General features: G+C 40.3%; 1 protein-coding gene across 1 annotated transcript in view; it reads right to left on the bottom strand.

Moving 5' to 3' along the window:
• Positions 1-17,386, bottom strand: part of AGO4 (argonaute RISC component 4) — a 37,663-nt gene extending 20,277 nt beyond the window's left edge. The window contains exons 1-12 of the mRNA XM_045858843.1: positions 16,927-17,386; positions 11,814-11,979; positions 8,756-8,876; positions 6,974-7,155; positions 6,646-6,782; positions 6,415-6,549; positions 5,538-5,625; positions 3,129-3,276; positions 2,774-2,893; positions 2,522-2,650; positions 2,145-2,278; positions 852-1,036 (exon numbers count right to left, since the gene is read on the bottom strand). Of these exons, the coding sequence (XP_045714799.1) occupies positions 852-1,036; positions 2,145-2,278; positions 2,522-2,650; positions 2,774-2,893; positions 3,129-3,276; positions 5,538-5,625; positions 6,415-6,549; positions 6,646-6,782; positions 6,974-7,155; positions 8,756-8,876; positions 11,814-11,979; positions 16,927-16,945 (1,564 nt within the window). The 5' untranslated portion in view covers positions 16,946-17,386. The remainder of the gene's footprint in view (positions 1-851; positions 1,037-2,144; positions 2,279-2,521; positions 2,651-2,773; positions 2,894-3,128; positions 3,277-5,537; positions 5,626-6,414; positions 6,550-6,645; positions 6,783-6,973; positions 7,156-8,755; positions 8,877-11,813; positions 11,980-16,926) is intronic.
• Between the last annotated feature and the right edge of the window lie 8,299 nt (positions 17,387-25,685).

Raw genomic sequence — 25,685 nt, 5'->3', positions numbered from 1 at the left:
GCCTACTTTTTTATTCTACAATGCTGCCTGCTACCACTTACTCAGTCCCTGGAGGTTCCTTTTCCCGCAGGACTGGTCTGACAAAGGATTCAATCTCCCTGGCTACCCCTTCTCACTCCAGGCATACCAGCCCATTGAATTTTCCCCTCCTCTCCACCTCAGCCTTTTTTTTTTTCTCTAAACATTAGAGATAAACTGAAGGTAACAAAAGAAGCAAATACAGAGAGGGATGAAGATATTTTACAAAGCTCAGACAGCTTGGTCTACAGTTTCCAAATCCTTCACTTACATAATAGCCAGAAGAACTTCACATCATTCTTCTAATAGATACAAACTAAACAGCTCCTTTTCTGGAAGTGGTAGGTTCCTCTCCTCTTCCCCACTATAATATTCCTCAGTGTTTTTAACCGACATTCCAGTTCTCCCTGCTTTGGGGGCTATGACAGAATTCCACTACATGCCCAGTCCTCACTTCCACTGCATTTCCTGGCCCCATGCCCATCTTCCCCCACATGGGTTGGATAGGCCAATACAGCTGGTTGTGGCCAAGAAGTTGCAGATGTTAAGAACCCTCCAGAGCTCTCTTTTCTCTCTGCCATGAAGCCTGTAACATTCCAAACAGTGACTGCTCTGCCAGCCCAGGTTTTAAGAGTGAAAATGATAGGATGACAAGGAGCAGAGGCTGTAGTCTACCTGCAATGGATGCACTGCAGGAGCAAAAAGCAAACTCATGGCTGCTTGCAGCCCCGGAGAGTCTGGGATTGTTTGTGACTGCAGCATATTCTAGCTTATCCTGTCTGTCACACCTACCATAGAAACCATCCTTCATTCAACCTTAAAGGGGTCCATACCATATACTGGCGTCTTCCCGGGCAAGATCACCACTATTAGCTGAAGGCCCACATATGTCATTTTCAGATGTTTAAACATGGGCTCCACGCTGTCTGCACCTTGTGCGTATTTGCAGAAACATGGCTGGCCCTGGATGGGCATTCCTGCATCCTTAGAGATTTTACGGAGCTGGTCAGTGAAACTCCTGTTAAAACAGAACCAGTGGCACACTGCTTTCATACTTAGTATTTATTTCCCTCTATGATACTTCCTTCAATTCTGCAAATTCTTAGCCAAAATTAGATACAAACAAATAAACAACAACATTTTTTTTAGCTATTTGAGAAAAACAGACTGGGTGTTGTATCATTACCATGCAGAAGAATCTGTATTGTTACACTATCGAATTATCATTTTGAATTTTTAAATAGTTATACTTAAGGCCCCAGGGATTCAAATAACATTCCTGGCCAAAGATTTTTTTTTCAAAAAAAACATGCAAGTTAGTAATTCTGGACTGAAGAAATGCAAGGTCAAAATTTCAGGCAATGTGTACTTGGGTTAGCCTGCTATGAGGATAGTTGGGTGAGCTCTTGTAAGCAAGGGTTCAGTTGAGAACCCGGACACACTCTGTTACACAATCACTGCATTTAGGGTGACATTCAGACTAGCAACACATGTGAATGAACACAATGGCAAAAGAAATCATCCCTTCAAAAAAGAAAACCTTGTTACGAAATTTTGAACGTTGGGTTTCAGGAGTTACTCCAGTCTATGTATAAAGCTTTCAGAATAGTTTCTTTTGTGAGTTTGCCAATATTTTGTAGGATTCCTTCCTTTCACCCCAGCTCCCTTTCTCTGCCTCGATTTCTCCCCTCTTCTCACTCACTTCCTTCGTCCAGACAGCCGCCTCTGTGAGGCATGGACCAGCGATCTTAGGCAGTGACCTTTTAGTAAAACGTGCTTGCTAGTAAATTAGAATGGTTAAAAATAAACTCATTTTTATCTTAGCTGGAAGGATACGATTAATACCAAAGAAAGCTTCACTAAGAACCCACAAATTTGCCAACGGGCAATGCTTCAACCCTGTGAGTCACAGATGTCTGCTCTAAATGTAAGGAAGCTGAGTCAGACTCTCAATGTATTTCCCGAATTGGCAATTTATTACAATACAAGGTGCTTCTCCTAGAGCCAGGCGGTGTCACTACAGCAGTCAGGGATTTGGTGCCAGTGCACACAGCACATTCACAGAGAGATGGCATTTTTCATATCTGGAAGTGATATTACTAAGCTGAAAATACGAAGATACTCACTTTAGTAAATCTTCCCTACATTGTTTCTGAGGCGCAAAACAAGCAACTGCCCAAACTTTAATTTCAATGCCAGCATAAAACTGCTTTCCTCGCATGTCCCAGACACCCTGGTTGGGTGTGGCTACCGTTTTATTCTTTAAAAACAAAACAAAACAAAAAAAAGAAACAAAAGAAAAGAGAAAAGACATTACAATCTAAGGCCATTTGAATATTGATGAGGGGATAAACAGAACTCTATGTGGTATTAGCCAAAAGACAAAGAGCAATAATAAGCATAACTATGGGCAAATTCACTGTGGCGGTGTAGAAAAGCCCTCAGTTACTCTGTTTTTGACTGGCTGTTGGAAGAAGCCTGATGAACAAAATGAAAAGCTTACCCGGCCTCCATACTGTAGCATTGGTGCTGGAAGTACCCTGCCTGTGAGCTCTGTCATTTCATTGTGGACAACAATACCAAATTCTTTAAGGTATGGGTCAGGTCCACCCACCATGCTGTTACTCTTCACCTAAAGAACAGGAAAGCCTGCATATATAAGAACCGAAGAGTAACTATGTCCCATCAGGAGTTTTCTACTGCGTTGTCTTTGTATCTCAAAGCTAGCTTGTCTTAAAGGCCATGCCTTACTGACCAGTCTACTGATTTCTTCCTGTCTGTCGGGAGCAGATCTTGCCGTGGCTTTGATCATCGTGGACGTCTGATTGTCTGTGAGTTTCTTTATACATCGCTGTCCTGCCACTATATTACAGACCTACCAAGAGGCAAAGAGAAATTCGTTTGTGTGATGGGCTTCTATATCTTAAGCCTTTGACGAATTCTACTTTACATCCGTTCCCCCCCCGCCCCTCAAAAATGAAAGTTTTGTTATATAATCAGCCCCCAATATTTCAGAGATTGACACTAAATTCTACCACTTGCTTAGATACGATTTTGTTTCTTAACTCGTTCAAGAAACTGGCAGACTGGCAAAAGAAAATTGAGCTTACCTCAAGTGGCAAGTACGTATGCTTTTGTTCCTGTCCTACTTGGAGACATGGAAGATGGGGGTATTTCAGCTGCAGACTGTACTTTTGCTTAAAATATTGAGCTACAGTACATTCCATAGCTTGACCATTTTCTAGCTGTAAAGGAAAACTACAGGAGACAATGTCTTTTTAGAAATGTCAAGTTCTCTCTTCTCAAACAAGCAAACAAACAAAAGTCTACTGACATTTTCTACCTTTATCAGTCACTTAAAAACAAAGGTCAATCTTTACTTGTACATTTTCCCTTAAGTCATTTTGGTATTTAATCCAATCAGTGATCACGTTGGAGTTTTCCATATTTTTTAAAGCTAGAATGAGAAAAAATTATAATTAAAGTTTAAAAAGAACTTAAGACCAGAAGCTACAGAATCAGAAATTATAGAGATTCACTAGAGGTCAGTTAATACCTACAAATACAATCTCTTATTGGCTTCTTATAAATAGAAATTTTGTTTGCTTAAGAAAAAAAATATTTTTTTTTGGCAAAATGAGTGTAGCATAGTGATTGGGCCCATATTTTCAGATAATTAAAATGTCCCACTAAACCGGGACAAATACATGTGGATTTGGAGGAAACAAGACCAAATACATGAAACTGAGACTATGCTAGGATACTTTGTATAAACTGAGGAGGCTGATGTAAGAGACTGTTAATTTGACTCTTCCAGTGGGCAAATTATGTCTAATACTTGGCACAATACTAACTTCAATCTCGCTTTCTTTATTGTTACAACACCATGAACTAACAACGCAGTGAGTATCACCTATGTAACACTCGTGTAACTCTCCTAGTCTGAATTCAGAATGCCAGGTTGTAAACAAGCAGGCTCCTGACCACTTCATGCAATTAGGCATCTATGTCTGAGGAGAAAATCATGTGTTCAGCTCCATATTGATCCAAGAAGGTTTACATTTCTGGACTAAAATCAGTGCACTTATAGAAAATAGAGGCATGTTTAAAATTGTTTAGAGGTTAATTTTATTTGACATTGCAAAATGAAGAAGGAAAATATTACTTGCTATGACGACTACATTTTAATTACTGTGAAAGGTTCATGGTCTATATTGTAAGATTATGCTGTACTAAAAACTGGTGGCTTTCTGCAGATTCTAAAGTCCAAGTGATAAAATAAACTTGAAATTAAAAGTTTATTTCCTTGAAAAAAATTAAAGAGAATAAATTTATGTGTTTTTAATTTTCATGCATAAATTATATAGGTATGTAAGTATAGTTATTCTTATAGGGTTGTAAAGTAATTAAATAATGAAAAAGAGACAGTTCCTCTTGAAACAAATGCTAAAATTCTCAGTAATGATTTCCTAAGATTCTGGTAACATTTTCCCCCCTAGAGAATGAGGTCAGTGACATAATATGAAGATTACATGGAATATCACTTTATAACTCTGAAGAAACTTATGTAATGTGTACATGAGTTAATACTGAAGAATTTGTTCAAATCAGATTGAATTAATATGCCACATTTATCCAGAGGTCACCCATCCCAAAAATTTAACTATCTAGACCAAAGGCCTTCAAAGGTGGTTTTGATATACTCTAAAGTTCAAATATCGAGAACCGTGGATCTAAAACAAAGTCAGATTAGAATATAAGCAAAAAAATTTAAAACATTTTGCAAGGCTTCTGAGTAATCAAAATAATATAAAGTTTATATATTTAGGTTATTTACTTAGAAGAGACAATATTTATGTTCATCTCAGTCATGAGTTTAGGGATACAGATTACAAGAACAAAACCTACATATATGGTGATTTAAAAAGCACTCCAGAGTGTAGTTTCTCATTAGGCGTAGCTCACAGTGGGCCAGAAGTTGGGGGATTAGGAAAATGAGATGGAGAAGTGAAAGTGAGTGCGCTGCTGGAGGTGTGCCATGCGCACTGACAGCTGGAAGAAGACAGCTTGCTCCAAAAGGAGGGAGAGCAACCCACACAACTGTGTAACCTGAAACCAAGTTTCAACGGTGACTGGTACGGGAAACTTTCAATGGCTCCATGATATACATCTTGCCATGACAGCCCCATATCACGTACAGGCCTTAATAAACCCTTTGGGCCACGCATTGAGAATCACAAGAGTATAATAAATGATGATCCTATCTGTATCACTAGATGAAAGCTGATCTCTGCTTAGCATATGCTGTTGAAGAGGTGAAACAAATTAAAGGCAGGAAATAAGTTCTACAAATGTGTATCAAAAATTTTTAAAACACTGTTAGAGCTTTGGTGCTTAAATGTGAAGACCTCAATATTTTTGAAAAATTGCAATATCAGATACCAATTCCTCAAATGATGACAGTAGCTTCCTCTGTTAGCAAAAACGTAATGCTGTCATTCTAGAGGTGGTTAACATACGTTTGATGACTGGCTGGCCGTCTAGTCACATTGCAAACTCGGTATTTTCGCTTCATCTGTCCACAGTGAGTCACCTCAACTTTAAGACCTGAAGTTGAAAAACAAAGTTAAAACATCAGTATTCCAGTCAGGGTACATGCCTGGGTTGCAGGCCATCACCCCCAGCAACCGCACGCACATTGATGTTTCTCTCTCTCTCTATCTCCCTCCCTTCTCTCTAAAAATAAATAAAATCTTTAAAAAATCAGTATTAATTAGAAGCATAAGGATAAAAACAGATTCGAATGTCTTCAGAAAGATGTGCCATTGCACAGGACATAAGTTGCAAGGACAAGGGAATAATTTCGTTACGTGTAGACAAAATGTCTCGGCTAAGCAGAAAATACTAGAACCCAGATGACTGGAGATGTGCAACCACTTTAATTTATTACTTCATTCAATACATAATTACTATGCATGCATTGTGTTCAGGTGCTAATAAAACATATTCCAGTGAGAGAAGATAGCTAATTACAAGCAAAGGAGGAAAAAAATTCCAAAAGGAAAATAAGCAAATTTGTGTTAGTTTATTAAAATAGAGGTTTTTAAAACAGTAAGTGCCTGTTATGTGCCAGGTATTATGCTAGAAACTTTATAAATCTAATTGCGTTTAAGCTTATAAATCTAATTGGATTTAATTCTCACAACAGTCTTACGAGGTACACCTTTACCTTAGAGATGAGTGATCTAAGGCTCACAGTGGTTAGGTACCTTGCCCAAGGTCCCACTGATAGATCTAGCGGGGGGGACAACAGCCCAGGTGAGTGTGACTCCAAGACCATGCTCCCTGCACCATGCTGAACTGCCTCTCCAAGACTATGGTAATGCAAACACCTACCTCTGATTTCTTTGGTAAACTTGACACGCTGGGAGTCTGTTAGAGGTTTGGTCTGTTCATTGATGTTCTGAATGTCTAAAACCTCACACATGAACTCAATGATAGGCTGAGCCCGGTAGAAGGCAGTTGCAGATACTAACAAAGAGAGAGGAAGATACTTAGCTTCAGGGAAAGACACAGGATCAAGAAAATCGGCCAAAAGGCTTAAGAGGAAAGAGAATGCCATCCTACCATCAATATTGAGCATCATATTCCACATGGCAGGTCTCACAGACTGATGAAAGCCAAACCAAACCTCCCTGCCCCCTCCCAGAGGGTGGTAGTAACCTTCTGGAGGTGAGAAAAAGGAACGGCCCACCGGTGTGTACCTGAAGAGATGAAAGTTTGCATGTTTTACAATAAACACTTGAAACGTCTTTCATTTTACTCTCCACTTTGTACATTGAAACCAAGTTTAAACTATGACTTATGTAGAAACCTTTCAATGGCTCCAATGCAAACTAACAAAACATAAAAAGGTCCGATATCTGTGGTAAAGAATTCAAACTAAGGTACTAACCTCATGGAGGGAAGGTGTCTTGTGATAACATCAAGTGCTTGTACTGAGTCATCTGGGACTTCATTTAAATGTCCAGCTAAAGCTTCTAAAAGCAACTGAAGGCTCACAACTGACACCCATTGAACAGACACTTTAAAGGTCTGGTCTTTCCCCTCGCCCGGAAGGGTCACTTCCATATCAACCTGAGGAAGAATACATACACATGTATATTTACAAAGGCTGAGAGAAAGTTCCCAGAAATATTCAGTATAATATATGCATAAAGATATTTACACTTCTGTAATTGCGAACCACCAGAAACAACTTATATGTCCATCAATAGGGAAATGATTTAATATCAAATATTGATAGGATATGATTGTTTAAAAATAAGGTAGATGCTACAAAATCTATGAATGTTAAAATCACTGTGCTAAGGGAAATAAGCCAGATGCAAAATGACAAATATTGTGTGACTCCACTTAGACGAAGCACCTAGACCAAAGTCATAGAGACAGAAAGCAGAAGAGTGGTGACCGGAGGCTGGGGGAGGAAGGAGTGGGGAGTTCTGGCTGAATGAGTAGAGTTTCAGTCTGGGAGGATGAAAACTTCTCAGGTGGACAGTGGTCACAATTGCACAACAGTGTGACTATACTTAATGCCACACAACTCTACACTTAAAAATGGTTAAAATAGTAAGTTCTATGTTATGTATACTTTACCACAGTAAAAAAAAATTTTTTAAATATTTTATTTACCTAGTTTTAGAGAAAAGGAGGGAGAAAGAGAGGGAGAGAAACATCAATGTGTGGTTACCTCTCACGCATCCCCAACTGGGGACTCGGCCGGGAACCCAGGCCTGTGCCCTAGACTGGGAATCAAACTGGCGACCTTCAATCCACTGAGCCACACCAACCAGGGCAAATTTTTTTTGAATTAAAAAATAATAAGGGATGGGAGTAAAGGACAGAAAACTGTACTTGAACAATGATTAAAATAAAATTAGAAAAAAAAACAATAATAAGGGCAGCTCAGTTGGTTAGAGCATTATGCTAATACACCAAAGTTGCAGGTTCAGTCTCCAGTCAGGGCACATAGAAGAAGCAATCAATGAATGCATAAATAAGTGGAACAAAAAAATCAATGTTTTTCTCTCAAATCAATTAGAAAAATAATAAGGTAGATTTAAATGTGCAGAAATGGAAAGAACTCCCAGATATATTGTTAAATGAAAAAATATATCAGAACAATATGGAAACAAATAAAAATGCACAAACAGCTAGCGCACATAAAAACACCTGAAAGGATACATACCAAACTATTAGAGTAGTTTCCTCTGAAAGGGAAAGTGGATTGAGGACAGGTAGAGAGGCAGGTCGTCAGAGCATTTCTAGATTGTCTAAATGAGTTTATAATGAGTATATATTTATGTATTGCTATTTTAATTTTAAAAATAAATTTTTAAAAAACTTACTGTGGTATTATGTATATTTTCATAAGTGGGTGTTATATAAAATTCTATAACTTATAAAAACTCCATGTTCAGATTCAGGTAACACTTTAACAATGTGAGAAATTTGGAATATGTATAAAGATGACATAATTGACCTAAATTCTAATGTTCATCTAATGTTCAATTATTGATTAACTATGGGAGAAGAGAATATGGACAGAAAAACCTATTATCACTATGAGAAACAACTAAGAACTGAATTGTTATTAGAAGAGGAAACATTTTTGTCCTATGTCATTACTACTAAATTAGACCCAAATCTAATAAATCGTTCTACTGTCAACACTTACCCTATCCCGTCCAATTGGCAATGGATGGGCGGTGTACATGTTTCTTTTGCCATCATAGCCAGGCTGTCGATCACCAAATATTTGCATCTTGAAGTGCCGCACCATTGTATCTACTACCTCCCTTAACAGTAATGGAGATAGTAGAGGTTAGCTTGGAAAAATGGTGAAGAGTAAGGAAACTATCACCATACCTTAATCATCTAAATTCAGTTCAAAAGTCCTTGGGAAAAGTAAGCATTAAAGTGACCATTGGTTTAAGTAATTAAAACAACAGTTAACTAAAGAAAGGTAATAACAAGTGAACAAAAGCAACTATGAGATGATAACAAAAGCGGGGAATAAAAGGAAAGAGTGGGACAAGACAAAAAAAAAAAGGCCCAAATGGAAGAACAAATCAAAGCTCTAGAGCGAATACAACTAAGTGACTAAGAGATAGCCAACCTATCAGATACACAGTTCAAAGCACTAGTGATCAGGATACTCACAGAATTGGTTGGATTTGATCGCAAATTAGATGAAAAAATGAAGGCTATGCTAAGTGAAATGAAGGAAAATACACAGGAAACCAACAGTGATGGGAAGAAAACTGGGACTCAAATCAATGGAGTGGACCAGAAGGAAGAAAGAAACAACCAAACAGAAAAGAATGAAAAAATAAGAATTTTTAAAAATGAGGAGGGGCTTAGGAACCTCCAGGACATCTTTAAATGTTCCAACATCCCAATTATAGGGGTACCAAAAGGGGAACAGGAAGAGCAACAAGTGGAAAAGTTATTTGAACAAATAATAAAGGACAACTTCCCCAATCTGGCAAGGGAAATAGACTTCCAGGAAGTCCAGGAAGCTCAGAGAGTCCCAGTGAAGTTGGACCCAAGGAGGAACACACCAAGACACATCATAATTACCTTAGCCAAGATTAGAGATAAGGAAAGAATCTGAAAAGCAGCAAGAGAAAAGAAGACAGTTACCTACAAAGGAGTGCCCATCAGACTGTCATCTGATTTCTCAAAAGAGACCTTGCAGGCAAGAAGGGGCTGGAAAGAAGTATTCCAACTCATGAAAGGCAAGGACCTATATCCCAGATTGCTCTATCCAGCAAAGCTATCATTTAGAATGGAAGGTCAGATAAACTGCTTCTCAGATAAGGTCAAGTTAAAGAAGTTCATCATCACCAAGCCCTTATTTTATGAAATGTTAGAGGCACTTATCTAAGAAAAAGAAGATAAAAAACATGTATAGTAAAATGACAGCAAACTCACAATTATTAACAACTACACCTAAAACAAAAACAAAAAGAAACTAAGCAAACAACTAGAACAGGAACAGAACCACAGAAATGGAGATCACATGGAGGGTTAGCAACAGGGGAATGAGAGGAGGAGAGAAGGGGAAAACGTACAGAGAATAGGTAGCATAGACGGTAGGTAGAAAATAGACAGGGGGAGGGCAAGAATAGTATGGGAAATGTAGAAGCTAAAGAACTTATGACACATGGACATGAACTAAAAGGGGGGAATGTGGGTGGGAGAGGGTGTGCAGGGTGGAGGGGAATGAAGGGGGTGGAAATGGGACAACTGTAATAGCATAATCAGTAATATATAAATATAGGAAATATATATATATAAAGGAAAGAGTGATAAGATTTATGACATCCTCTCATTCTCCTGCTTTCCAAATCCCTCTATGATAAACATAGTCTTACAAGAGAGAATACCCTCTCTCAGGTATCTAAGTGTGGCATGTTCATACTGAAAATGATAAGTTTTTTAATCAAAATATACATTCTTCCTGGCTGGCATAGCTCAGTGGATTGAGCTCGGGCTGCGAACCAGAGCATCGCAGGTTAGAATCCCAGTCAGGGTACATGCCTGGGTTGCAGGCCATGGCCCCCAGCAACCACACATTGATGTTTCTCTTTGTCTCTCTTTCTCCTTCCCTTCCCTCTCTAAAAATAAATAAATAAAATCTTTAAAAAATACATTCTTCTTCAAGTATACTGGTTTTGGAAAAGAAAGTGGGCAGAAATTCAGAAATCCGAGGATCAATAAATCTAAGATGCACCATACGCAAAGGAGTAATTCAACCTCTTTGACGAATGCTGGCTATTTATAATTCTGCATAGTCGCTTGTTTTATCCCAGAGCATTCCCAAGCAGTGTAGAGAAGGGAATGTTGTGAAATATCCTCATTCCACAAAGACTACCAATGTGGTTTATTTCTTTTTAGAAAGAAAGCCTTTCTCTCAAGCATGCATAGCTTTACTTAAGTGTTCTTGCATATGTACCAGATCACACTGTGTGCAGGCCGTGAAGTAAATGCAGTTGCAGGAAAACAAGAGTACATAGTTTAAGTCGGAGTCTGTGAGACTTTGGAGTGATAGAGTCAATGAAAAGTCAGCTGCTGTGTCTTACCAATGCTAGCGATAACGAGAGCATTCTCAGAAAAGCAAGAATCCTAATACTGAGGACTGCTTGAAGAGCAAAGTATGGAAAGAAGGAAAAGGAAAATGGCTGTTCTCAGCACCCTGTAAGAATATATGTCTTCACACTTGGTAAATTCCTGTCACAGAGACCATAATGCTTAAATCACCTCATCCACACCCCTCTTGGATAATGCAGAATTAAACAGAGCTTCTTTCCCAGCTTACTTTCTTCAGTACTCCAAGATGATCCATCTGTCTTTCCACTTATATTTTTCTCATGTCCATCACCAACACTTACTAATAAAATTTAAATTTCCAGATAGTTCTATTTCCCATAGACACTAATGTCTTCTTCACCTACTTTTATAAATTTCTGCTACTCTTGGACAAGAAAGAGTGACTTTGCTTCTTCCTTCAGTAAGTGTTTACTGATTGAACTGGGATGTAGGCAACACTCTGCTAGAATCTGGGGAGGATAACCAAGTACGAGACAGCAAAGGAACTTATCATCTCAGAGGAAAACAAAGCCTACATGTTGAAAGAATTAGAAAACAACAACAACAAAAAATAGAGAACAGGATATATAATAAATAAATTATACGCATTTATGTAAAAGTCTACTCTTTCTCATCCTTACCTGTTAACTCTACGAGGCCGTTTTTCCGGTTTAATGTCCACATCATAGTGATACACATCTATTTTGGGAATCTGAACCTGAAAATGATTGGCTAACAGTCGAATGGGTTTCCCAACAGTTCCAAGGCCAGGACGGCGGGGTGGCTGGAACAGGCTGGTCGGAGGCCCTGAAGAGATCGAAAGACATTCTATGTGCTTTTTGGTCAGGAAGAATGATATTCCCTTGATGATGATGATGATGATGATGATGATGATGATGACAGCTACAATTACTGAGATCTTACTATTCACTAAACATACTAAGAAATAAAAGAGTTTGAGGAGTCTTTTTTATCTAAGGTTCTCTAGATTTCCAATATTTTACCATGTTGCAATTATTTTGAATATGAGGAACATCAAAATTACATAGACAGTATGATGAACTCCTCTCAGGCGTCAGCTACTGCAGAAAGCCTTTTATGAGCGTCAGTGGATCTACAGACAGGCTTACAAAATTATGTGCATTTTAAATAAAAATCTCTAGACCTTGGGTGCCATCATCATGTTCAGGATAAAGAAGATCCATTAATCTTCCACATATCAGCCTGTATTACTATAGTTTGTAGAGACAGCAGGAGGTTAAACAGCAGCTATATTTATCAATTCACTTGTTAATTTAGATAGTGAAACAATATCAATAATGTTAAACTTTCTTGTTTATAACCTGATGTTTTTAGAATCTGGATAATCTGATATTTTCTCATCATAAGGTCTATTCATTTAACCTTAAAGGAGGTTTGTTTTATTTATTTATTTATTTATTTATTTATTTATTTATTTATAAGGTTTGTTTATTTAACAAACATTTATTCACTTATTACATGTCTAACCTGCACTATGGACTCAGAAAAAAGACAGCTTCTGTCTTCAAGAACTTGAAGTCCTTCTCAACCCAGGGGAGATTTTGCACCCCAGGAAACAGGCAAATGTCTGGAGATATTTTTAGTTGCCACACTTGGGGATGCTACTGACTTGTAGTGGGTTTGGGAAAACACAGTCTGGGAAATATTTGTCTACAAAAAAACCTTCCTCCTTTATGAAGATAATGTCAAATAGACACGGGCCTAAAAATATACATATTTTCTGCTATGAATAGGTGTTCAGTAAAGTGGGCTATGGTTACCGTGGAAAGTTACAACAGGCTCTTTATTGCAATGGCATTTTACCAAGAACAAAGACAATTCACTGAGGAAAGAGAATTCTGATGCAAGATGCTGTCTTGTCCAACATCACTTAGGAACATCAAAGCAAACGCTTTAATGAAGTTTGTGCTGACAGATCACCGTAAACAAATTCTTTAAGTACTGAATCTTTGCACGTATTAAACTCATTGTTCATTCATCCCCTAAATTCTACTCATCCTTCAAAACTCAGGTCAGGTGTGCCCAACTTGGAAAGCCTTTCCAGAATCTCCCAGACTGGAGGATGTATATTCTCTGTGTTCCCAAGACCCTCCTGATAATGGAGTGCTTAGCACAAGTACTTAGAAACGACCTGCTAAATTAATCTGTTTCTTCCACTAGACTGTAAACTTAGAGGAAATGGACCTCCAGTTCATCGTTACCTCTTCAAGACCTAATTCAATGACCAGTACATTGTAGAAATTCAATAAATGTTCAACTGACCACTACCAATAATCCTTGTAGCAGTTCCAAATAGAAACTAAACAGAAACCCAATCACTCCTCAAACCCAAGAATTGAGCATTAGTTTTCATTAAAGCAAAAGCACATAATTTATACTAAAATACTATTGCTTGGAGATGAGTTCCACTTCTGGTATAAAAGGGGATCTGCTCTGGGTGTGATAAGACATTCATAAACAAGGTAAGAGGTAAATACTAAATAATATCAGAGGTGATTGGCACATTGAATCAAATCATACAGATAAGTCAGCCCTGCATATCCCAACAAACACTTAAGCAATCATTGTATCATCAAGCTGGATTTCATCCAACTAGAAATTTTGAATCAGAAATATGGGTCAAATAACTTACTCAAGGATATATGACTTTAACTTAATTTTATTTTATTTGTTCCTATTTCCTGCTCAGCTTGAAGACTTCGATTTTAAACTGTGACTAGAACCCAGGTCTCCTAACTGCCAGTCCAGCGCCCTTCCTCCCCAGTATACTCCACAATCCTGTGGAATCTCTACCTTGCTAAACTGCTTGGTACCAAAGAGACAGAAACAGAGGACATGAGCAAAAGGGGTTAAGAAGTGGAGAAAAGAAAATAGTGTTTTTTTTTTCATTAGCAAGAAAGAAAAGTCAGAAGGTGAACAATCATTTCTTTTAATAAGTGTAGAAGATTTATTTAGAAAACTATACTCTAAAATTTTCCATTCCAAAAGCTTGTTTTTCTTTGAGTTTAGCAAACTACTTACGAAGAAAAGGCCCAGTGGCTAAAGTTCTGGCACCAAACTGCCTGGGTATAGATCCTGGTCTACCACTCCCTAACTGCATGACCTCGGTCAAGTTTCTTAGCCTCTCTGTGCCTCAGTTTTCTTATCTATAAAGGGGAATATGTGGTAATAATAGCATCTAACTCTTAAGGCTATTGTGAGGATCCCATGAGATAATGTATATAAATGGCTTAATACAGTGCCATGTAATAATAGTAAAGGCTCAGTAAATGTTAGCTAGTAGATTATACTTGCATAAATATTACAGTGCTTGAAGGTCCCTGGGCTTTATATTGGGGGGGTCACAAAAATTTGGTGACAAAGTCAGAAGATTACTTCTTCCAAAAAGGAAACAAATATGATAACATAGATTGGATGAAGTTAACCTTAAAAGAAAAGGAGGGCACTAGACCAGGACAGATGACCCAGACTCACCCTCATTTCATCACTCAGCCTTGAGACCTGATCAAGTCAGTGAAGCTCTCTACATTTCTTCTCTCATCTGTAAAATGGGGATAATGTCTGTTTTGCTTACTTCACTGAGAATCAAATGAGCTAATAACTATGAAGGCACTTTCCAAACTGTGAGGCACTGTAAAAATAGAAGTTATCACTACTATGACCAAAAGAAATGGTATTGAATATATTTCCAAGTTATTGTTGTCCAAAACAGAAATGGGGTGAGGGAGAGCAGAGGAAGACTAAGAATATGTCAATAACCATTCAAGTGAGGAGGGCACGAAGCTCCAGATCTGTGTGCTTTAAACAAAGAGGCAGGAAAGCTCCTCTAGGCTCTAAAACAACCTGGACAAAACATCCCACAAGACTTCCAACTCCCTTTGCTCTGGTTCTTTGCTTGGCATGCAGCTTCTTGTTATTAACTGGGTTTCCAAGGTACTATGACACCAAAAGAGGAGCTGGCCAGAGAGCAGACAAGAAAATGTTCCAGTCAACAGAAAAGATCTATGTGACATTTTGGCTTATTCATTAGCATTTTATAAATGTGGTTAGTGAGAATTAATTTTCACAATCCTAGGTGAACTAGTAAGTTCTCAAATCTGCAAAAGCTAAAATCAAATAACAACAAAAAAAATCCCTGGGACATTCCTAACACCACCAGGTTGATCTTTGCCATGAAAATCAGTTTGTACACACAGTTACACAGTCTCTTTTCAGTACCAGTTCGCAAAATGCAACAGTTGCTTCAATAACCAGTTACTAATAGGGGAGGGAGGGAAGGAACCTTTGTTAGTATCTATAATGCACTGGTCTCAACAAGACTTCTCACATACATTATCTCATTTCATTCTCACAACAATCGCACAGCAGTAATTATTATTACTTCATTTTATAGATGAGGAAATGAAAGTTCAAAGGAATTAAATAATTTGCCCAAGGTTATACAACTATTAAATTACTAGATTGGATTTGAACAGAAGTCTGTTACATTCCTAAAGACTTGATCACGCCTTTAGCCGGGGGCTATAGTTGAAGTAACCCAGCATAATACTCACACTGAGGTTTATCAAATAATATTACTGTGACAAAAGCAATTTACTTTTAAAAGGCATATGAAATTTTATTATGAGGTCCTTTTGAAAAAAATAGTTTGAACAGGAAATTAAGGTGAGATTAAGTCATTCAGTGCTGTAAACAACTTCTAAGTAAACAAACCTGGAAAGTTTCCAAACTCAAAAGGTAAAGTGAATTTTCTATGCACTAAAAAAACTGAAATGCTCTACAACTAAGTCCACTATATAGGTAAGGTTTGATAGTAAAGTTAATTCTATTCCAGACCCTAAACCCCTCCCTACTTAGCCAAAGCATTAGAAACCTGTTGGGGTTGAAGGTGGGAGCACCAGACTCCAGTCTGCGGGGCAGTTGTTACAACCTGGAACAGTGCCTCTGAGGAAGATAACCAGAGCCCACTCATAATGACAGCAAATTACAGTTTCCAAAGCACTTTCTTCATCTGATCCTCGCAACTTACTCATAACCCAGTTAGAAGGAACTCAGGGCATTAAAGCCTGTGCTGGAGCGGGCTGCCTGCCAACTCGCTTGTCACTAGGGTGTTAGTCCAGACAACTTTGGGACTGTCACAGGGACAGACAGATAGACAGAGCCATAGGATCATATGGGCCTTCAAGAAAGGGTGAGTACTTTACCCCTTGGCCTTGGGGGCAAGGGGCATTCCTTATCTGAGGGCTCTGGACGTCTGCCAGTGCGAAGAAAAATAGGGCTGCAGCCCAAAACCAAGAATACCCCTGGTAGTAGGTGGGGGACCTTCCCAGTTCAGTCCAGTCCAGGCCAGGCCTCCGCAGCGCACCAGCCACAGACCATCCCTTCGGAGGCCGGAACTGGCCTCGTCGCAACCACCTCCCTGAGGTTGGGTCAGGTCTCCCCTCTACTACCTGGAGGCGCGAGTCACCTTCCTGAGCTACCCTTCTTCAGACCTCCAGACCCCACACATCTCTCCAAGCTGGGGCGCGGTCCCCGCCCCCGAGGCCCGGGTCAGCTCTCTTCGCCTTGTGCAATGGGGCACCGTCCCATTCCCCGGGGCCTGACGGCCCGAACCCGGGTATGCACGAGCCGTTGGGGGCGACCGAGAGCGACAGTCCCGCCCGCCCACCAACCCGTACCGGGGCCCCATTCCGGCCCGTGCTCTCTCCTCACCTGGTCCCAGCGCCTCCATGGCGGCGGCGGGGGCCGCCTCGCCCCGGTCCCCGGCGCCTCCCGCTCCGGGCCCCGCCGCCGCCGCCGCTGCGTAACGCTTGATCTCCGGAATATTGGCGCTGGAGGGGAGCGCCGCGGAGACGCGGGCGCTGGGCAGGGGGCGGCGGCGGCGCCTAGCCCGGGGACAGGGACCCGACTCCCGCGGCTCTTCCGGCCTCAGCGACAACAAAAACAATCCCCGTCGCCGCCGCCGCTGCCAGCTGGAACGGGAGCGGGAGCCAGCGCGCGCGCCCGGCGGGCGGGGACGGGGCGCGGGGTGCGCGCGGCCCGGGGTCCCGGGTCGCGGAGGGGGCGTGCGCTGCCCTGGAAACCGGGCGCATCGAGCCCTGCAAGGGGCTGGGAACGCAGACGGGGCTGGGCGGGCGCGCGCCGGAGGGGGCAGTGCCCCGAGGACGTGTCGTGTACGCGCGCGCCCGCCCGCACTGCCCTGTCTGCCCAGGGCGGCCATCCCGGGCACACGACTTTGCGGGGGATACGTGCGGTCCTCCCAGAGTGTCCCGCCACACGGTGCCCCGCGAAAGATCGGGATTCCAGACCCCGCTGATCCACAGACACAGCCTCCACTTCTGTCAGTGGAAAGTGTCCCGAGATTCACATCAGGCACCTCTCCTTCCGCCCTCTTCAAACTACTTCTTTCTCTGTCAGTCTCCCCTTCCTCCACTGTCCCGGGACAGAGAACACGAATCACCACGGGGCTGAGCTTTCCCGCCATTTCCTCATCCAACACCATATACCCAGTTGCCCTTCCCTCCCAGTGCAGTCAGAAAGCACCACGGAATGGACCGTGATGAATGATGCATTCTCTCACTGGTCCTATGACAAGGGCCTCTGGTCAGAAAGTCACCAGCCAACTCAAAAGAGAGCGATCTTGCTTCCTCTGACGACTTCATCCTAGCAGCCAAGAGCTAAGGAAGCAGTGTCCTTGGAGCCATGGTCAGCCCAGCAGGCCTAGCATCTTCCGGGCTTCACCTGGGACTGGAGTTGGAGAACACAGGCCAAGAAGCTGTTTCTAATCAGCAGAATGGGGGGGGCGCTCTGTCCACCAGTTAAAAAGAAGGACTTAAACAACAGAAATTCATTTTCTCATGTTCTGGAGTCTAGACATTCAAGATCAAGGATTGGTTTCTTCTGATATCTCTTGCCTCTGTACATGTCTGCGTCCAAATTTCTTCTTCTTGTGACTTGTTTAAGGACACAGGCCATAATGGATTAGGGCCCACCTGATGGACTTTTGTTTTAACTTAATTATTTCTTTAAGCACTTTATCTCCAAATACAGTCACATTCTGCACTGAGGGTTAGAATTTCCACACACGAACTTTTAAAAAAGATTTTATTTATTTACTTTTAGAGAGGAGAAGGGAGGGAGAAAGATGGAGAGAAACATCAATGTGTGCTTGTCTCTTGCACACCCCCTGCTGGGGACCTGGCCTGCAACCCAGGCCTGTGCCCTGACTAGGAATCAAACTAGCAACCCTTTGGTTCGCAGGCCATCACTCAATCCACTGAGCCACACCAGCCAAGACTCAACAGATGAATTTTGAGGGGGACACAATTCAGCCCCTAACATGTGTAGTGAGATATTTATTTGAGCAGCCATTAGAGCCAAATAATTTTTTATGTAATGATTAATAATGTCAGGGGTACACCATGGCCAGCCACTGTATTACAGGCTTCACATGTCATCAAATCTTTATAGCCACTTGTAAGGTAGATATTATTGAGGAAGGTATTTGTTCAGATGAGGAAACTGAAGCTCAGGGAAGTTAAGGAAGTCAGGCTCTACATTATATGATATGGCAGTGAAGCATGGAAACATTTCAGTTCTATATCCTACATTCTAGTCCTGCTAATCCCATCCCCTCCTGGTTATGGTATGGGACTTTTAATCAAGTGATTAGATTCTAGTCTACTGATACCAAACTCCAAGTTCTTTCCGTAGCATCATGCCACTTCTCTGTTAAACCAGATATTAATTAAAAACAATAATAGCAAACAGAAAGTTTAAAGGGGAGGAAGTATTCACTAAATGAGCAAACCGGCTCAGAGCTAAGAGGATAAGAAAAACCAACTAGAGGACAAGTTCTGTGTTACAACTAGGAGCCACCTCCCTTCTCTACTCCAGGCTGAATTCTTCCCACAATTGAAACAGTGCTGGTGGCTTCTAATCTGCTTTGAGACTGCCTTTCCCACTCTCACTTCCTCACAAAGTTTCTCCATATATGTCTGGTACCAAAAGCAGAGACCATGCATAGCTTGTTTCCTGTATTGAAAATAGCCTCGGAAACTTGGGTATAAAATGTAGTTACTCTACAGTTTCAGTTGGATGGCAATGCCTCAGTCTCTCTGTCTCTCGCCCTGTCATTCTTGATTGCTCTGATGTTGCCATTCCAAAACTCACTCCTACTCAGGTTCTCCCTATGGCTTTCCTGAAGACCCTTCTGACTGAGCCCTCCCTCCCAAACCAAAGTGCTATAGTCAATAAGCTCCCCCAAACCTCAGCCTGTTTAGCAAGCCCTCCCTCCATTTCCTGCTGTGGCTGAGCAGAAGCCGTGCCCCAGAATACCACTTCCCCCTCAGCTCTGTCTGATGGTGGCTGCTCAATGCCCATACCCCACACATCTACAGGACAGGGTGAGGGCCGGGTAGAGAGTTGGCACCACATTGTCCTCATTGTACCAAACCTTGAGTTCTTAGTGTTATATTAAAACCACTTGTCATCTGGCCGAACTGCCACAGGACCTCCCTCCATGGTGTAGTTAACTCAGCTCCTGGTCTCACATCTCAGGCCAGGCCTGGCTCTCATCACATTATAAATCCTTGAGGGCAAGGCTTATGCCTTGTTCAGGTACTCAGGCTTGTGTCTGTGTTGCCTACCATATTACCTGGCAACAAATGCCTAATCAGGGAAACTAATGGAATGAATGAGCAAGTTATATAAACAGTAGGAACTAGAAATAGCCCAGTGGAGGTGAAATGATCCAGCCTAGGTGAACTTTCAGCTTTTCCAGAGCACAGATTTTTCAAATCAGATGGTCCTGAGTTCAAATCACAGTTCCAAAACATACTAGCTCTAAGTACCTGGGACAAGTCCCTCTACCTGCTGCTCAAGGATGGAGGAGGAGGAAGTTAAATCATATATGTGCATATTCCTTTGTCTTTGGCACAGAGTAAGTGCCCAATAGTTACTAATTCTCTTCCCTCCCCTCCTTTCCCACAGCTAAAAGTGGCTTGCTCCACTCTTGCTGTCCTTTGAGAGACAGTGAGCTCAAGTACAAGAGAAGGGAACAGAGCTGTCAGGGACTGAGTATGTTTACACAAATCCTGTGCCTGAGCCACCTGGGGACAGGGACTTGGCTCACTCATCTGGGGGTGAGAGCCAGAACGTGCTCAGTGAAGGTTTATGAATGGAACTGAACTTTTCGAATATGTCAATGCTCCCTAGATGGAGCCAAAAGGAGCCTGGCTAGTGGACACTGTGCCAGAAGGCAGGGCTCCAGCCAGCCACCCCACACTGCCCGTGACACTCCAAATCCTGTCTGGGCCATTGGTCTCTGTTGGTGTTTTGATTTCCCTGCCTCTCCTTATACTGACTTTCCACAAGTCTGGAGCTTAGAAGTCAAGGAGGAACTTCTTTGCAGTTGATCAGCTTCGCAGTTGGGCTTTCAGTCCTCTGTAGCGGGGGAACCCTTATTGAAACAAAAAGCTTCGGTGGGAGCTGAAGTGGAGCCACTCTGGCTGAGGACGGGGACTTGCACTGAACACTCCTGACCTTGCCAAGACATGCCACCTGGCATCCAAATAGAATTTCTGTCCACCTGCTTCTACTTATTAACAACATCGCCAGACTTGCTCTTTAGAATTTTTTATTGAGATATAATTCACATAGCACAAAACATACTGTTCTAAAGCATAAAATTCAGTGGTTTTCAGTGTAGTCACAAAGTTGTACAATCATCACTCCTATCTGATTCCAGAACATTTTCCTCACTCCATAAAGGAACGCTGTGTCCATCAGTAGACATTTCCCATTCCTTCCCACCCCCCGCCCCAGTCTCTGGCAACCACCAATGTACTTTTTCTGTCTCTGGATTTACCTATTCTGGACATTCCATATAACTGGAATCATACAATATGCTCTTTTGTATCTAGTTTCTTCTAGTCAGCATAATGTTTTCAAGGTTCATCCATGTTGTAGCATGTTTCAATATTTTATTGCTTTTTATAACATAATCATATTTCATTGCATGTATATATCATATTTTGTTTATCCATTCATTAGCTGTTAACACTTTTGTTAACATTTAGTTGTTAACATTTTATTAACAACATTAGTTGTTAACATTTACTTGCTAACACTTTTTGGCTATAATACTGCTGTTATGAACATTCACATTCAAGTTTTAGTGTGGGTATACATTTTCAATTTATTTGGGTTTATACCTAGAAATAGATTTGCTGGGTTATATGGTGCCTCTATGTTTAACTTTTTGAGGAACTGTTTTCTCAGTAGTTGCATGATTTTACATTCCCATCAGCTATGTATGAGGGTTATAATTTCTCACCACTCTTGCCAATACTTGTTATTTTCGGATTTATTATAGCTATCATCATGGGTGTGAAGAGGTATCTTACTGTGAATTTGGTTTGCATTTCCCTATGGACTAATGATGTCGAACATCTATTTATGTGCCTATTTGCCATTTGTACATCTTTGGAGAAATTTCTATTCAAATCTTCTGCCCTTTCTTAAATTGGGTAATTTATATTTATTATTACTGAGTTGTAGGAGTCCTTTATACCTTGTAGATATTAAATCCCTTATCAAATACATGATTTGTAAAACTTTTCTCCCATATTGTGGAATATCATTTCACTTTATTTATGGTGTTCTTTGAAGCACAAAAACTTTTAATTTAGAAGTCCACTTTTTCTTTGATTACTTGTGCTTTTTTTTTTTGGTTATTATAGCTAAGAAAATTCAAACCTAATTCAAAGTCATGAAGAATTATTTCTATATTGTCTTCTAAGAGTTTTATAGTTTTAGCTCTTACATTTAGGTTTTTGATCTATTTGGAGTTAACTTTTATATACAATGTGAAGGAGAGGTTCCAATTCATTCTTGTGAATATGGATAGCCAGTGTTCCAATCACCATTGATGAAGACTACTCTGTTCCCCTAGCAGATGGTCTAGCGCCCTTGTCAAATCAATCAACTGTAAATGTAAGGGTTTAACTCTGGACTCTCAATTCTATTCTGTCAGTCTTGTGTCTGTTATGCTATCACCACACTGTCTTGATTACTGTAGCTTTGTAGTAAGTTTGAAATCAGGAAGTATAAGTCCTCTAACTTTGTTCTTCTTTTTCAAGATTGTTTTGGTTATTCTGGGTCTCTTGACCCAGTTCGTTTGCATATGAACTGTAGGATCAGCTTATCTATTTCTGGAAAAAAAAGGCAGTTGGGATTTTGATAGGAATTGCATTGAATTAATAGGTTACTTTGGGGAGTGTTGCCATATTAACAATAAGTACTCCAACCCATGAACACAGGATATATCCCACTTAGTTAGGTCTTCTTTAATTTCTTTCAACAATGTTTTGTAGTTTTCAGAAAACAAATCTTATACCTCTTTGGTTAAATTTATTTCTAAGTGTTTTATTCTTCTTGGTGCTGTTGTAAATGAAAATTTTTTTAAAAATTTCATTTTGTGATTGTTCAATACAAACTATTTTTATATTAATTTTGTTTCTACAATATTACTGAACTTGTTTATAATCTGTAGCAGTGTAGTTGTGTGTGTGTATTTTTTAGTGTTTTCTATGTGTAAGATCCTATTATTTGTAAACAGAGATAGTTTTACTTCTTCTTTTCCAGTATGGATGCTTTTTCTTGAATATAAGCAATCTCTTTTATGGTTCACCAGGAGCTTTCTACATATTCATGGTCTAGGAGCCAGGAATAGAGAGGCTTGGCAGCTATATCTGATTTTGCCATTTCTATCAACGAGATGGCATAGCCAGCTAGGAGGGCAATGTACGAGGCTTTGACAAACAAATCAATTGGTATGTCTGCTTCTACTTTCAGCCTGTATGTATAGCACAGTTTTAAGACAGAACAATTGATTTTTTTTCTTCCTTCTTCAAGACAGAAAAAAAGGGAATGAATTAGAGAATAAAATAAACTGGACTCGAATTCTAACTATATATTCAAATTTCAATTCTATAGGCAATGTGACATTAAGTCACCTCACCTCTTAGATCCTCGAGAAGATAATGAATGCAAAGCATCTAACAGTGCCTGGAGCTTAGAAAGGGCTCAAAGAAATGCCCAGTCCTCTTGACTTTCTCCCTAGTCCTAAACAAGTCTCTTTTATCTGTAGGGTGAGGAGAATCTCATTTTGAAAAGATTTTTTTTTTTAAATACCCGGAGTAGTTCAAAGAAGGAAGGGTTCTCAGGAAGCAGTGAACTTCAGGCTCTGGGAGTGGTCAAGAAGTTTGAGGTGATGAAAAGGTAAGGTCAGATGACTTTTGTAGCTCCTTGGAATCTATTAAGTTATGTGAACATATTTATTGACTCATGTGTTATTTGATTTAGTCAGCAACTGTTTATTGAGCACTGACCTTCTGCCTGACCCTGTACTAGATCATGGAAACACAAGTGCAAGGGTTCCTGTCCTAATGGAGTTCACAATCTTGAAGCAAATCTAACAAAAAAGAGAAACTAAACCAAAACAAAAAAAATAAGATACAAATTTTGATGAGAGATGTAGGACAAGTAAACACAATGATAGTACTTAAGGAAGGTAATTTTAGAGAAAGTGGAGAGGGATAGCCCCTCTGATATAGCGACATTTATGCTGAGAATTTTTTGGTGATTTCAAAACATGGCCACAAATTCTTTGACATTTCACCCTTGAAGAGGTGAGATCTATAACCCCTCCCTTTGAATATGAGTAGGCTTGTGATCAGTTTGACCAGTGGAAAACTGCAGAACTGATGCCATGTAACTTCCACAACTAGGTCATAAAAGGTCCCGAAGTTTTTCCCTTGTTGGCTAGAGCCCTCTCTTTAGGAGCCTGGAGATGCCACATAAACAGTGTGACTACCCTGAGGCTACCGTGTTAACAAGCTGGAGGCCACGTGTAGGGGCTCCAGTTGACTGTCCCAGCTAAGACCAGCTTTCCAGCTATTCCTGCTAAGGTGCCAGACGTGAGTAAAATGGCCTACGGGTGATTCCTGCCAACAGCCCTTTGCGTCACCCCCATCTATTTGAGTCTTGCAGAGCAGAGACAAACCATTTTCTCTATTCTTTTTCTGACCTCCTGACCCACAGAATGCATGAGCATCATAAAATGGTTCTTTCTTTTTAAAATTAAGATATACTTGACATATAACATTAGTTATAATATATGTGTACAACATAATCTTTTTATATCTTGTGAAATGTTCACTATAATATGTCTAGTCAACATCCATCACCAGAGTTACACATTTTTTTCCTATGATGAAAACTTTTAAGATCTACTCTCTTAGCAACTTTCAAATATACAACACACTTTTATTAGCTATAGTCACCAAGCTGTACATAACATCTCTAAAGCTTATTTATTTTAGAACTAGAAGTTTATAACTTTTGATCCCCTTCATCCACTTCACCCATCACTCCCACGCTGCAACTCAGGAAAACACGAATCTATTCTTTGTATCTATGAGTTTGTTTGCTTAAATTCCACATATAAGTGAGATCCTATGATATTTGTCTTTCTCTGTCTGCCTTATTTCACTTAGCATAATGTCCTCAATGTCCACACATATTCCCACAAATGGCAAGATTTCCTTCTTTTTAATGGGCTAAATAACATGCATGTGTGTGTATAACCTCACATTTTACTTATCCATTGATCCATTGGTGGACATAGGTTACTTTCATGTCTTGACTAACAGGAGTAATGCTGCAATGAATATGTGTGTACATGCATACAGCACTGTGAGTTAGTGTTTTCATTTTCTTTGGCTAAACACCCAGAGGTGGAATTGCTGGATCACATGATAGTTCTATTTTTAACTTTTTTAGGAGCCTTCATACTGTTTTCCATAGTGGCTGCACCAATTTACATTCCCACCAATAGTGCATAGTGTTTCCTTTTCTTCTGCATTCTTGCCAATGCTCATTATAAAATGGTTGTTTCTTTATGCCACTACTTTTGGGGGTGATTTGATACCCAGCAATAGATAACAACAGATAATTTTTTTCCTTTTCTTCCCCAATTCTTAATCTCTCTCCTGCGATTATAAATGACTGAAGACATGAAGATATTAAATGTTGTAAACAGGAGTACAAGGAAGGCAATAAAAAGTAGCTGGAGCAGGTGGAGATGGGAAAGGTGGTGGGAGAGGTTGAGGAGGAGAAGCACGAGATGAAAAGGAAGAGAAAAAAAGGAGGAGAAGGGTGTTCTCCTGACACCAAAGCAATGTGTGTTGTGGGGAGAAGACAATTAGATTCTTGTCCTGAAGTTGTAGATAGCAGAAAATCTTGAAGGCAGGGACCTTGCCTCATTTATTTCTGTATCCCTAATATCTAGCCCATAGCATAGGATGTTTGTACTTGTAGTCTGAGACAATTAACTGAAGCATCTACACGTGGTCTCTTCAGCATGGCAGCCTGAGTAATCAGACTTCATACATAGCTGATCAGAGTTC

This window comes from Phyllostomus hastatus, unplaced genomic scaffold (genome assembly GCF_019186645.2).
Source record: "Phyllostomus hastatus isolate PE091 unplaced genomic scaffold, TTU_PhHast_1.1 phas_scaffold_182, whole genome shotgun sequence".
Lineage (NCBI taxonomy): Eukaryota > Metazoa > Chordata > Mammalia > Chiroptera > Phyllostomidae > Phyllostomus > Phyllostomus hastatus.
This window is presented reverse-complemented; position numbering and strand designations above follow the sequence as displayed.